The 13,044-nt window shown below is 43.4% G+C and overlaps 1 protein-coding gene across 5 annotated transcripts in view; it reads left to right on the top strand.

Moving 5' to 3' along the window:
• Nucleotides 1-11,741, top strand: part of LOC138971330 (transcription factor SOX-6-like) — a 328,814-nt gene extending 317,073 nt beyond the window's left edge. For 2 of the 5 annotated variants that reach the window (XM_070344050.1, XM_070344054.1), the window contains 7 exons: nucleotides 2,657-3,483; nucleotides 4,216-4,417; nucleotides 4,730-4,900; nucleotides 6,109-6,214; nucleotides 7,839-8,021; nucleotides 9,848-9,975; nucleotides 10,717-11,741. In XM_070344050.1, coding sequence (XP_070200151.1) covers nucleotides 2,657-3,483; nucleotides 4,216-4,417; nucleotides 4,730-4,900; nucleotides 6,109-6,214; nucleotides 7,839-8,021; nucleotides 9,848-9,975; nucleotides 10,717-11,009 — 1,910 coding nt within the window. In that variant the 3' untranslated portion in view covers nucleotides 11,010-11,741. The remainder of the gene's footprint in view (nucleotides 1-2,656; nucleotides 3,484-4,215; nucleotides 4,418-4,729; nucleotides 4,901-6,108; nucleotides 6,215-7,838; nucleotides 8,022-9,847; nucleotides 9,976-10,716) is intronic. The other 3 variants (XM_070344051.1, XM_070344053.1, XM_070344052.1) reach the window with 3 other exon arrangements.
• The last annotated feature ends 1,303 nt before the right edge of the window (nucleotides 11,742-13,044 follow it).

Genomic DNA, 13,044 nt, shown 5'->3' with positions numbered 1-13,044 from the left:
AGAGTGGGTGCAGAGGGGGAGGGGTGTGGAGGCACGCCGATTTTACTAAATGTTCTTTTACGTTCACATGTTTTGGTCGAACTCAGAAGATACGTGGACGGTGCGCTGGATGTTCTTTGCACCACGCACCTCTTTCTTCTTCTTCTTTTTTTGTATAGTCTTTATCTCTGTGGTGTACCCCCTACAGCATTTTCTACTCGTCTCTCCACGCCGACTACCTTGATCCAACTGACGATGGAGTGTTTATACCACGTTGTCTGTGCAGTAAATGGAGGTGGATGTGTTTGACACGATATACACTGGCCCACGTATTGTGAAGCACACGCTGTTTGTGATACCAGCTCCTCTTGTTTGGAGGTCTGTCGCTATTGTCATCATGATGGGCTGTGAATGCGTGATATCAGTTCCCTTCCATTATTTGCCGGTTTGCTTGCTTTGTGATTTTAGCGCCATTTTGTGATGATTATCGGCTTTCTTCCATTATTTAGAGGAATGCTTTTTTTTTTGTCTGAAGGAGCAGACATTTTAGCGGTTTGGGAACTCATATCATTGGCATAGCGTAGTCTCGTGAGACGATGATCTCATATCAGGAGATGGCTAAACAATCAGGAATTAAGAGGCACTCGACTCTTATCAGCATTTTCTAGTCGGATTTTGTCAAAGTCTTCTGCGTGATCCTCTTTATCTCTGTCTTTCTGATCAAACTGCTGTAGCTAGATTATACCAGTCCTTGTACAAGTGAACAGCCATCAAGTCAGTTGGGCAAATTCAAGTTCGTTTCTCTTTGGCACGAAAGCAAACATAGTTCTGCACGTTTTAATATTAAGAATCATGTTGAAATGTCTGCTTCATCGTCATTAACGCTGAGCTATGGTTTTGCATTTAGAGCTTCCTAAACAATACATCGCTTGTAATGTCCCTAATGTCTGGCATTGATGGGTCTGTTGAGACTAAATTAACTTATTCCAGACTGACAGAATTGTTTTTTAAACAAGGTGAGAGCTGGCAAGCCAGAGTCTCACCGTCTGTCTGTTCTGTGTCATTTTATCAACAACTGACATTCGCTCTTCGCACCTTTTCACATAGTTTATCTCCGGGGAAAAAGTGAGATTTGATTTTTATTATTCACCCAGCAGCGAAGCGAGCCAGATAGTTGCCGCACGGTACTGATATTCAGAAATGCAATTTTATGCACTTAGCTTTTTGAAACAAGGAAGGAGAAACTTTCACGTCCTTCACATAAAACTGTGTGTTCATAGAATGGTAGTTGTCCTGTTTGTGGCGTGTGAGCAGACGTAACCTGTCTCGAACGAACACCATTTTGTCAACAGTAATACCTGGTTTTAATGCTGTGTCCTCTATTCAAAATCTGCACATGCTTAGAAAAGCCGGATGTAACTTATCTTTTGCCACCACTGATAACTACTCTTTGAGAAACTGTTTCGCCTTGTATTGGAAGACACACTTTTCTTTTTGTTTTCAATTTCGTTAATGAAATTTACTTTAGTGCATGACATACGTATTTGTCCAAAACAACATCATGTGTGGGCTACAATGTGAGTATTATTTAGGTACTAGCTAGCTTACTTCGGACCCCTGAGCATCAGTTGTTCGGGGGGGGGGGGGGGATAAAGAAAAGATGGAGATTACTTGAGAGAATGGAGGCGCACATGGGGGTCTAAACAGAGCCCAGCAAGAGACGGGTCTGTAATCCAAACACGCGTGCCATGACTTTAATAGCCAGACTGAAGAAAAGCACGAGAACAATAAACCCAACACAAAGTGAAGTGCCTGTCTTGATGTCCTGTGTGTGGTTGTAGGTAGGGGAGGGATGTATGTGGGGCTGGTACCCACTGAGAGATAACAGCAGATGGACATGCTTACATACCAAACGATGGTCTCTCTCCAGATTTGTATCACCGTCTCTCTCTCTCTCTCTCTCTCTCTCTCTCTCTCTCTCTCTCTCTCTCTCTCTCTCTCTCTCTCTCTCTCTCTCTCTCTCTCTCTCTCTCTCTCTCTCTCTTTCTCTCTCTATCTCTCTCTCTCTCTCTCTCTCTCCCTCCCTCTCTCTCTCTCTCTCTCTATCTCTCTCTCTATCTCTCTCTGTATCTATCTCTCTCTCTCTCTCTTTCTCACTCTCTCTCTCTCTCTCTCTCTCTCTCTCTCTCTCTCTCTCTCCCTCTCTCCCTCTCTCTCTCTCTCTCTCTCTCTCTCTCTCTCTCTCTCTCTCTCTCTCTCTCTCTCTCCTCTCTCTCTCTCTCTCTCTCTCTCTCTCTCTCTCTCTCTCTCTCTCTCTCTCTCTCTCTCTCTCTCTCTCTCTCTCTCTCTCTCTCTCTCTCTCTCTCTCTCTCTCTCTCTCTCTCTCTCTCTCTCTCTCTCTCTCTCTCGCGCGCGCGCGCGCGCTTGCACGTTTGTTTTCTAGATGAAACATCAAACATGTCATCTCACGTTGTTTGTGTTTTATGCTGTCACTTCTTGCTGTGAGCTTTATATAGATAGGTCTATTCCTTTAAACACGTGCACCACTCGGTTTTTTGTATCTCTTGTATTCACCTCTGATTGTTCATCGATCTAAACCTGTAAGAAAAAAACATATATTTTGCATGATTTTCCGACGATCGAAAACTGATGAAAATCCTACGTTGTATGTTTGCAGTGACCACAGGCAGATCAAGCGCCCCATCTAGGTCACCCAACAACAACAACAACAATAACAACAGTAAGCGCGCCAGCTCATCAACCCCCTCCCCACCTCCACTGCAGCCAGCGTTGCTCCCAGCCAGATCTCTGCACGCAGCCATCCTCACCTCCTCCTTGACGTCCTCAGTGCACCTGGAGGCCCCCAAGATCTCGCCCAACACTCCGCAGCTGGGTGGCCCTCCCTTTTACCAGCTCCCTCACTCCGTAGTGCGCCAGACCAGCCCTCTGCAGCTCGCCCATCCTCACGGGGCCGTGTGGACGACAGCAGCTTCCCCAGGTCTTCTACCCGTCACTCCTCTACCACCCTCCATCGCTACCGGCGGCGTGGTCAGTATGGGAGGCGGCGCCGGTGTCGTAGGGGGTGCGAGCGGCCGGTCAGAGGCCGACGACGCTCCCTTAAACTTGGTCTGCAGGCCCAAGAAGGAGATCAAGACCGAGAGGTCGCTGTCAGGAGGAGATGGGGTCTACCTTTACGGGGACGGGTCGAAGGTCAAGGCTGAAGCCGTGGTGACCCCGCCCCCAGCGCACAACAACAGTCGCAGACCCACCATCGCTACCACCACCACCAACTCCGGGATGCCCGTGTCTGTGGCGGTGTCTCAGGCTCAGTTCAGCGCGCCTGACATGTCTCAGTACCTCAGTGCCATGAGTCCTTTCCCCCATTACATGCCCACCTCTCCCTACCTCGGGCTGCAGTCTCGTCTCGGACTGCCTTTCCATGGCATGCCTTCTCGCCCGGTGGGGCACCTCAACGGGAATCTGAGTCCCTCGGAACACGACAAGGTGAGCGGCTATGATATGCTACTTTGCTATTTCTGTCCCCAGTACAAGAGACTATTGGGGACATGAAGTGTTAACACGCTAAGAAGGAGAGCGGTGTTTTCGTACAGTATTTATAGCGACCACACACGGGACCAACCAAAACAGGGTCCTTATGGACAGGTGGTCGTTACGGAAAGGGATTTACATTGGAAATAAACACGCCGGGGTTTCTTTTGAGGTGGTCGTCATGGGCAGGTGGTCATTATCAAGATGTTGTCACTAGGGCAGGTTCAAATGTACAGGTTTTGTTCTGTTACTACCTGTGTATTTCTAAAGAAAAACTTTTTTGTTAAAGGGACGTAAGCGCTCTAAATAAAGGCAGAAAATGAGAGTTGTGCGGAACTTGTATTTTGGCGTCAGAGAGAATAAGAAGCATTGAAAGTAACAAACGACGTTGATCGTCCGATCATCTTGTTTGTATGTATACCTGTCCAATTCGTGTGTTCACTGTCATTGACCGCATGCGTCAGTGTAACGGACTCAACTTTGTTCAACGTTCCATTCATTTGGTTTAAGCGTGTTTTATTCATTTTCTTTGATACACGTTTCAAACAATAACAACATTAAGAACGTTAACAAGCAGACTGCCTATGGACACGTTCTAATATTGATAATCAATACACATTCCGATAACATTCATTTACCTTTCTTTGATTCAGAACCTACATTTCTTTTTCTCTGACTGATTTTCAGGAATCGCTGATCCATGACATGATGGCGCGCCAGATGGCAGTGTCGGTCAACAGCGCTGTGTTCCCAGGCCTCCCTCCCCACCTCTATGCCAACAACCCCTCCCCCGCCATGTCCTCCCTCACCTCCCTCCCCAACAAGGAGTCCCCCTCCCACCCCTCGGAGGACAGCAGCAGCTATGTCCAGCACTTACAAAGTGAGTACGGTAAGTCGTTTGGTCGGATCAACTCATTTTTTCCCATTGGAATCTTAGAACAAAAATTTAAGTTTGAACCCGTGTCGAATACCTTTTCACACACATGAGAATCTTCAGACTTTTGGCTGAAATCAGACTTACTTGTGAGCTCCAGGACATAATTTCTGAGCTGTTTTTGAGCTCCATCCTCAGAATTAGTGTATTATTTTGGAACCATAGGTCATTTTTAGACTTTTTCCCTTAGAAATTGAATTGAACTGCGGGTTCATGATTGTTAATCTACCATTTTCATGTATTCAGTCCATTCTTTCCAATGTGCAGGCAAGATGTTTGGAGCCAAGATCATCCGGTCCCAGCGAGAGAAGTCCGACCCCGCCAAGCCGCACATCAAGCGGCCTATGAACGCCTTCATGGTGTGGGCCAGGGAGGAGCGCCGGAAGATCCTCAAGGCCTGTCCAGATATGCACAATTCCAACATCAGCAAAATACTTGGTCAGTTTTTGTCTACCGATTGTCCGTGCTTGTCCTGTGGAATGTGCTTACTTCTGGAGAATTATACGTTGTTGATTGTTGTTTTTTTCACTGTAAGCAAACAGGACTCAGTCAGTTTCTGCCTATGTTGGGTGTGGGTTTTTTTCTCACTGTAAGCAAACAGTACTCAGTCAGTTTCTGCCTATGTTCAGTGCTTGTACTGTGGACTTTGCTTATTGGGAACTTCTGAAGTATAATAAGTTGTTGTTGTTTGAACACACATTTAGTTTTGTGCGTTTTCCACTCTATTTATAGGTATTGGTTTTCTGAGAGAATCCGTACATAAGGCATCTCGATTAATGCTTTCATGGATTGCGTTGTTGTGTTGGTCAACAGTATCTTTATTACTGATTCCATGTATTGTGTTGTTGTGTTGGTCAACAGTATCGTTATTACTGATTCCATGTATTGTGTTGTTGTGTAGATCAACAGCATCATTATTACTGATTCCATGTTTTGTTTTGTTGTGATGGTCAACAGCATCATTATTACTGATTCCATGTATTGTTTTGTTGTGTTGGTCAACAGCATCATTATTACTGATTCCATGTATTGTTTTGTTGTGATGGTCAACAGCATCATTATTACTGATTCCATGTATTGTGTTGTTGTGTAGATCAACAGTATCTTTATTACTGATTCCATGTATTGTGTTGTTGTGTTGATCAACAGCATCATTATTACTGATTCCATGTATTGTGTTGTTGTGTTGATCAACAGTATCATTATTACTGATTCCATGTATTGTGTTGTTGTGTCGGTGAACAGCATCGTTATTACTGATTCCATGTATTGTGTTGTTGTAATGGTCAACAGTATCGTTATTACTGATTCCATGTATTGTGTTGTTGTGTTGGTCAACAGTATCGTTATTACTGATTCCATGTATTGTGTTGTTGTGTTGGTCAACAGTATCGTTATTACTGATTCCATGTATTGTGTTGTTGTGTTGGTCAACAGCATCATTATTAGTCTCAGGAAACACGAATACACGCATGCAGGAAAAAAAAATATGTATGGGTAGCGCCGTATGTATGGCAGCTCGCTTTCCCCGGGGAGAAAGCAGCCCGAATTTCCATGAGGGTAACCTCACGGGACTGTAAATCTTATCCAATCCAATCCAATCCAATTACTGATTTCATGTTTTGTTTTGTTGTGATGGTCAACAGGAGCGCGATGGAAGTCAATGTCAAACGCAGAGAAACAGCCGTTCTACGAGGAACAGTCTCGTCTGAGCAAACAGCACATGGAGAAACACCCCGACTATCGCTACCGGTCAGTTGGTCTTTGTCGAGTCGTTCTCTTTTCTCATACCCTTCGTGGACTGTGCAGGTCTAGAGACCCGAAGTTTCTCACTGGACAGACTTTCTCATTCGGTCACAGCGCATGTCCAAACATGGAAGAGAAATCTAAGATCGTGTTCATGTTGCGTTCGTCTTTCTCTCCTCGACCATCCATTGATCCATGTTTGGTTTTGAGTGAACGGGGAAAGCGAATTATCTCTTCTTTCGGGTGTGTCGGGGGATAAAGAAAGATGAAGATAATGGAGGCTAAAGAGACGATGCAAAGGTGTGCGCATGCGCAGTGACCGAATGAGAAAGCTGGTCAAGGAGAAATTTCAGATCAAGACACAGGTACACATAAATTCTATACTCGTTCATCGAACAATCTATGCATTTTTTGTTGATAGTCTGTTCTAGTTGTTGGTCGAAAAGAAGGGTTATGTGTAAATTATTTGCTGAGCAAACTTAAAGTTCCTTCTCCCACCTCCCCGTGACGCTTTTTCTTGCTTAAGTAGGGAGATGTAGAAATAAACATTTTAGAATTGCATTAACACGCAACGTTTGTACATACAAAGTGTAGCCAGCACTGCAAGTTGTAAAAAGCATAGAGAGCGTAGTCTGTTGCAGAGTTTTAGATACATAGGATTCATGTAGCCACGTCTATTGTGAGGTATTTCTTGCCTTTTTATTGATCAGCAATCCGACTTTTTACTTTTAATTGATTTTGTAATCTTTCAATTTTTTTCTTTTATGAACTCGTAGCCACCCACTGGTGCCCTTTTCAATGGGCCCTGCGCTCAGTTATAGGTGAGCTTGAGCCACATGTGCAGCCGGTATATGTTGCATACATTAGCTTGCAACACGGGGCATCAATTTTGTCATTTCTTCATTTCGAAAGGAATATATTTACCCTTGAATCTGTCATTTGCACTAATATGTGCGCTTTTCGGTGACAATAGAGTTGCGTAGTTAGCTACTAAAAGTCCGCAATAATCAATGCGCTTGGACAAATTCAAAAGCAACATGGGAATGTTCATAATCCAAATGAGAAACTGTGACCGAAATGAATTTCCTGGAGGAAAACAGATTTTGGTTAGCGTGTTGGAGAAATGTAAACTTCATTTCAGTTAGACAGCCTTTTTTTTCAGAGCTGCTTTTGGTTTCTCTTTCACAAAACGTATTTCAGGCGTACGTTTTACGTTTCACTAATTTAAAATCAACACACTGGTGATAACAAGGAATTGTAATGGTTAAAACGTGTGTAGAGCAGGATGTTTGTGTTACTGCTTTCGGTTTGCATTTTGTGTTTGGCAATAGAAGTATAATCTTGTCAATCTTGTGGCAGAATTTTCAAATACAAAAATTGTTGTAATGCTCTTGAAGGCATCTGACGTTGGAAACGCACGAAAGTGCATTTTGATTCGCGTATAGAATTAGTAACATAATATATTTCACACTGACAAAGCAAGTTTTTGTCACATGCAACTTTGAACCGGTACTGGTGTAAAAACACGCCCTTTTATAGCAACAGCATGAGGGTGATTTTGGGTTGTGTATTCTTCGCAACACTAGTGCTTATTTCAACATGGGCCTATTTTTGCTTGCTTCCAATGCAGTCCACGACCTAGGAAAGTGAAAGCACAGCAGCAGAGCAAGCCTAAGCCCACCATGGTTCCCGATTTCCCTCAAGTCCCCGCCACTTTTCCGACCCAGGGGAGGGAACTCCTCCCACCCTTGGCATTCGCAGGGGGGCTCTACCCGGGTTATGGGCCCTTTTTTCATCCTCCACGAGAGGAGAGGTATGATTGAGTGAAATACGAAAAAAGCAGTGTCTAGACCTGGGAAAACGAAACGAAATAAACCGACTTTAAAAACCAACGAAGTAAAAACTGAGAAAAAAAGCACAGAAAAACACGAAAGAAAAGTAAAATTCGGGAAAACATTTTCCAAGGAGTAATATTGTCAGGATCGCTTCTGATTTATTGCAGTAGCGACTTTTGGCTTTAAAAATGTAGCCATTTTGCTTTACGTGTTTGTACGTTACGCACTCCTCTGTACGTTGCACGGGTTTTTTTCTGCTTTCTCTTCAAACTGCTGTGTAATCCGTAGGGAAAACACACAACGGCCCATCTCGAGGTAGAGCCTTTCTCTCAACTGCCACTTATTTCTCTTTTCCAATTTAACGCTTGGCTTCTAGATACGGCTAAAAGGCTGACTCTGCTGTAATGCTTTGGAAATAAATCTACGGGTTAGGTTTGAATGTGTTTTCAACGTTTTGAATATGTCATTTTCTTTGTGTGAGACACTGAGGAGAAAATTCCTGAACAGAGGATGCAAAATACACAGTTTCTTCTTACGATTTATTTGATGGTCGTGGTTGCAATACATCATGTTTTTATTGCATTTATTTATCTTTTTATTTAATTTGTCTCTTCATCTATTTACTTATTTATTTATTTATTTATTCATTTATTTGTTTATTTATTCTTTTTTTTTTCTTTCTTTTTTTAAGTATAAGTGATCAAAGGCGTAATGTCACTCAAACATTGTTTGTAATAAAAATAAAAAGTGAAAAAGAGTAACTCTATAAAGAGGTAAAACCTTTTAAACTTGTGATATTGTCTAGTTTAGCTGCAACAGTTCTTTCGACGGGTAATGGGAAAGTTTGTGGCTTGACGTTCACGTGCTCTTGTTTCGTGGGTCTCTGTGTCGTGGTTTCTACATTTTGACGCGGATTTTGATCAGAAGGTCTTACGTTGAATTTCGTTCCCAGGCCTAGACAACACACGTTAATTTGTCTACAGTACTGTTCATTGCATGCTTTGTATGGTGTGGTTGATGTACGAGTTGTTTGTTGTTGTTGTTGTTGTTGTTGTTGTTGTTGTTGTTGTTGTTGTTGAAGGACACTCGTTCTCGTGGAAACAGCCCGGCTCACCGTCTTTGATCTGGCCCGGCTTTCACATGGCACGAGACTATCCCCCCACTTGGTCACATACCAAAAATGAACAGCCTTAGTGCTCCCTCAGTGAGCACAATGGGAACCTTTTTGTTGAAATAAGATTGTAAATACAACCAGTGGCTTTTTAAGAAATTAATGCATACAACAAAAATTCAACCTATACCACGACAAGCAGTCAGGGCATTGATTTATGCTATGTGACCTAGGGGAGGAGTGGTATTATCCCATATAAAATCCTGGCCAAATCTGAGAATGTGAGCCCAACAAGAAGGAGTGTGCCTTTATAGAGCTATAAAAATGATAAGAATAAAAAAAAAAAAAGCGTGTGTTCTATTACTCCAGCTTACTTTGTTTGTTTTGTGGACCTTTTTTTTGTTTACATCAAATTTTGCCTCGTATCATTGCGAATTTTTCGGAAGAACTTGCAGAATGATCCTGCTTTAGCTGTTCGAATCATTTGATTTATACTGTATGATTCATTCCATTTATACTGTATGAATCATAACAACTGAAGAAGGCAGTTTGTCGCTGCCGAAATATTGATAAAGAAGGTACTGATCTGGTAACTGCTGTGTCCTCATTTTCTTTAAATGTATGAATCAATTCCATGTATACTTTATGAATCATCCCATTTATACTGTATGAATCATTCCATAACTGTTTCAGCCCCCGCCCCAAGAGGACTTGCATTGTGGATGGCAAGAAGTTGCGAATTTCTGAGTACAAGGCTCTCATGAGGAACCGCCGTCAGGACGTACGCAGGGCGTGGTATCCGGACGGTACTGGACCTTATGGTGTGTACTTGTACTTATTTTAATCTCTCTACCTCTCTGTTTCTTTCTATCTGTTTTTCCTTCTGTCTCTGTCTATTAATTCCAATCCCCCTCTCTCTGTGTGTCTCTTTCAGTCTCTCTCTCTCTCAGTCTCTCTCTCTCTCTCTCTCTCTGTATCTCTCTGTTTCTTTCAGTCTCTCTCTCTCTCTCTCTCTCTCACCTTTTCTCTCTCTCTCACCTTTTCTCTCTCTCTCTCTCTCTCTCTCTCTCTCTCTCTCTCTCTCTCTCTCTCTCTCTCTCTCTCTCTCTCTCTCTCTCTCTCTCTCTCTCTCTCTCTCTATCTGTGACTCTGTTGTTAAACAATCGGACTATGAAAAATAACATGGGATATCATGCTTTTTGTCTATGTGCATAATTATTATGTTATCGTAATTCCGTTTCGTTGTTGTTTGCTTCTTCCGAAAAGGTTGTAAAGTAAAGACAGTAAAGATTCCAAGTGGCAAAGGGTCTCACTCACTCACTCTCTCTCACTCTCTTAAAGAACGTGACAAGCGACCAATGGGCATTTGATTTATTTAAAGCGTAATCGATGTTTATTTATCTTCTCAATTAATTGCCATGGCTTTCCTTGTTTTGAATATATAGGGTTTTCTGTTGTTTTTGGTGGAGTGGGCGGGTGAGTGGAGTGTTTGTTAATACTTCAAAGTGAACCTCAATTCTGTAGTAAATTCTCACAAACATCACCTTCTTTTCCTCCATCAGATCAAGACAACGGCAACTCCGGCCAAGACTTCGAATCCTCCCAGTTCACGACCCCTTCCTCGGAGGATCGCTCCCCCCTCCCCGGCGACAGCCTTGCCTCGGCCAGTCACGGTGACCCTATGGACGGCAGCTTCCCCCTCCTCCACCACCCGTCCAACGGCAGCGGGGGGATGGAGGACGATTCCCAAGACGTGGAATTCGGGAGCAACGACGAGGAGTCTTTTGTGGACAACGCCGAGGACAATGACCTGACTGCCCTGCCCATGGTGAAGAGTGAGGCTCCCTCAGTATAGCTAGTGATGACGACTAGGTCCTTGGGAACAACAGTTCGGAGGTGTGGAGAGAGGCGTCCCTAGCTGCCCTCATGTTGTGAGTGGCGACGCTGGAAACAACAGTTTTGGTGGTGTTCATGTAAGCTTCTAGCTCCTGATAGCTGGATTCTTCAATATCACTAACGATGACGTCTAAGGGAGCCAAGTTGTGGCGGTGTTCATGGAGGCATCCTTCGCTTCTTCCTATTCACTAACGATGACGCCTAAGGGATCCAAGGTGCATAGGGAGCTGTTCAGAAGCGCAAGTCTCAACGAGGTGTTGTACTGGCCCACGGATGATCGACGTGCAGGTTTTGTGATGCTGGAGGGACACCAGGTGGCACACGTTGACTTCCCAGGCAGCTCGCAGCCTGCATTTAAGTGCCGGTGGACTCGCTGCCTCCGTTGAATGTGTTGTGCAGTTTTGAGCCAGTGCTAAGAGCTTGGGACATAATGCTGTGATTCAGATGCCGTGCTTGCTGGCTAGCGCAACGTTGTGGACATCTCATGTGGAGTGCGGAACAACGATGGGCATTTTGATCCGTGCTACGATGACATGCATGTGGTGGTTATTTCAGCACTTGACGCTAAATGCACAGATCTAGACACAGTATGCGCAAGGCAGTGACTAGCTGGCATCAAGTATGTGACAGTTGGAATCGTTGAAAAAGAATAATGTTGCTTTGTCGCGGTCTCCTGGCCGTTTTAGACGTAGCAACGAGCACGCTGACAATGAGCGTTGGACACTGTTGCCATACTCGGCAATCTTCTCAGACTGACTCGAGCTCTGGAAGATTCACGGGAGTATGGGACACCGAGACTCTATCCTGTGCGTTAGCAGCAGCTCATTAAATTAGCTAAACAATGTCATCTGTTGTATGAATACATTTATCCCTAATGCTACCCAATGTACAGATTTCAGTTGATTCGGACACAAAGACAAGAATGCTGAGTATTTTGAAATAAGGACTTCACAAATTCGTGTTGTGGGATTGAAACATTTTTCAACCTCAGTGAATACAGCCAAGATTATTGAATAATTCCTAAAATGAGGTGTCTTGTCATGATTAACATAATGAGACTCCAGACAGAAAATGTGGAATCGTTTTGTCCGGTAACATATCAGCGAGTAAACGCTGAGTTCAGTTGCGTCGAATTCGGCTCGTCACGATCTTCAGCACACACAAAATCCATGACATACCCTGTTGTTAAGATGACCTGTCTCCGAAGAAAAATGGAGTCTTTTGGATACACATTTCAGGTCATTTAAAACTTGTACAAGATCTTTTGAAGCCTCTCGGCATTGCTGTGTTTGAGTGAGTTTAGCAGATGGACCTTTATTTGCACGAATTCGTGACTTACCTTGCATTGGTTCAACGGAGGTTGTCGAACGGACTCTTCTTAACCTTCTGACGAAACGACGATACATTGATGTCGTGCGTCACGTGCTCACTTCCGACCGCTCTTTCTCATTCGAGCTTCAACTTGATTTGAGTTTTGAGGTTCGATGCGACAACGTCAAATCAAGGGCCGACCCTCGACCCTCTTGTCATTCTCACCAAGTGCTAATGGATGCGTCAGAAAGGAACGCTTCGGCTTGTGATGACGATTTCAATGTGATCACGTTATAAATGACGTCACTGAGGTTTTTATAAAAAAAAATAATAAAAAATCCACCACCGCTGATCTCTGTTGACATAGTGTGGAGAATGTTCTGCAAACTCTTCGATAAACTGAAGCAGGCGTTGAAGAAATCAAACAGAGGGAAGGGGCATACTTATATATATATATATATATATATATATATATTATGTAAATGAATGTTTTTTTAGTTATCGTTTGTTTGACATATTCTTTGGTCACGTTTTTAACTTTAGTAGCAAAAGCCTACTTTTTTATTGTTACCTTATGAACCTTTTTTTTAATTAAAACAATCCTGATGAGAATATAAGTAAACTAATCCGAACGTTCACAAAAGCCAAACAACAGTGGAGAGAATGATGGATGCAAAGGAAAA

The sequence above is a fragment of the Littorina saxatilis genome, linkage group LG7 (assembly GCF_037325665.1).
Source record: "Littorina saxatilis isolate snail1 linkage group LG7, US_GU_Lsax_2.0, whole genome shotgun sequence".
Taxonomy (NCBI): Eukaryota; Metazoa; Mollusca; class Gastropoda; order Littorinimorpha; family Littorinidae; genus Littorina; species Littorina saxatilis.
This window is presented reverse-complemented; position numbering and strand designations above follow the sequence as displayed.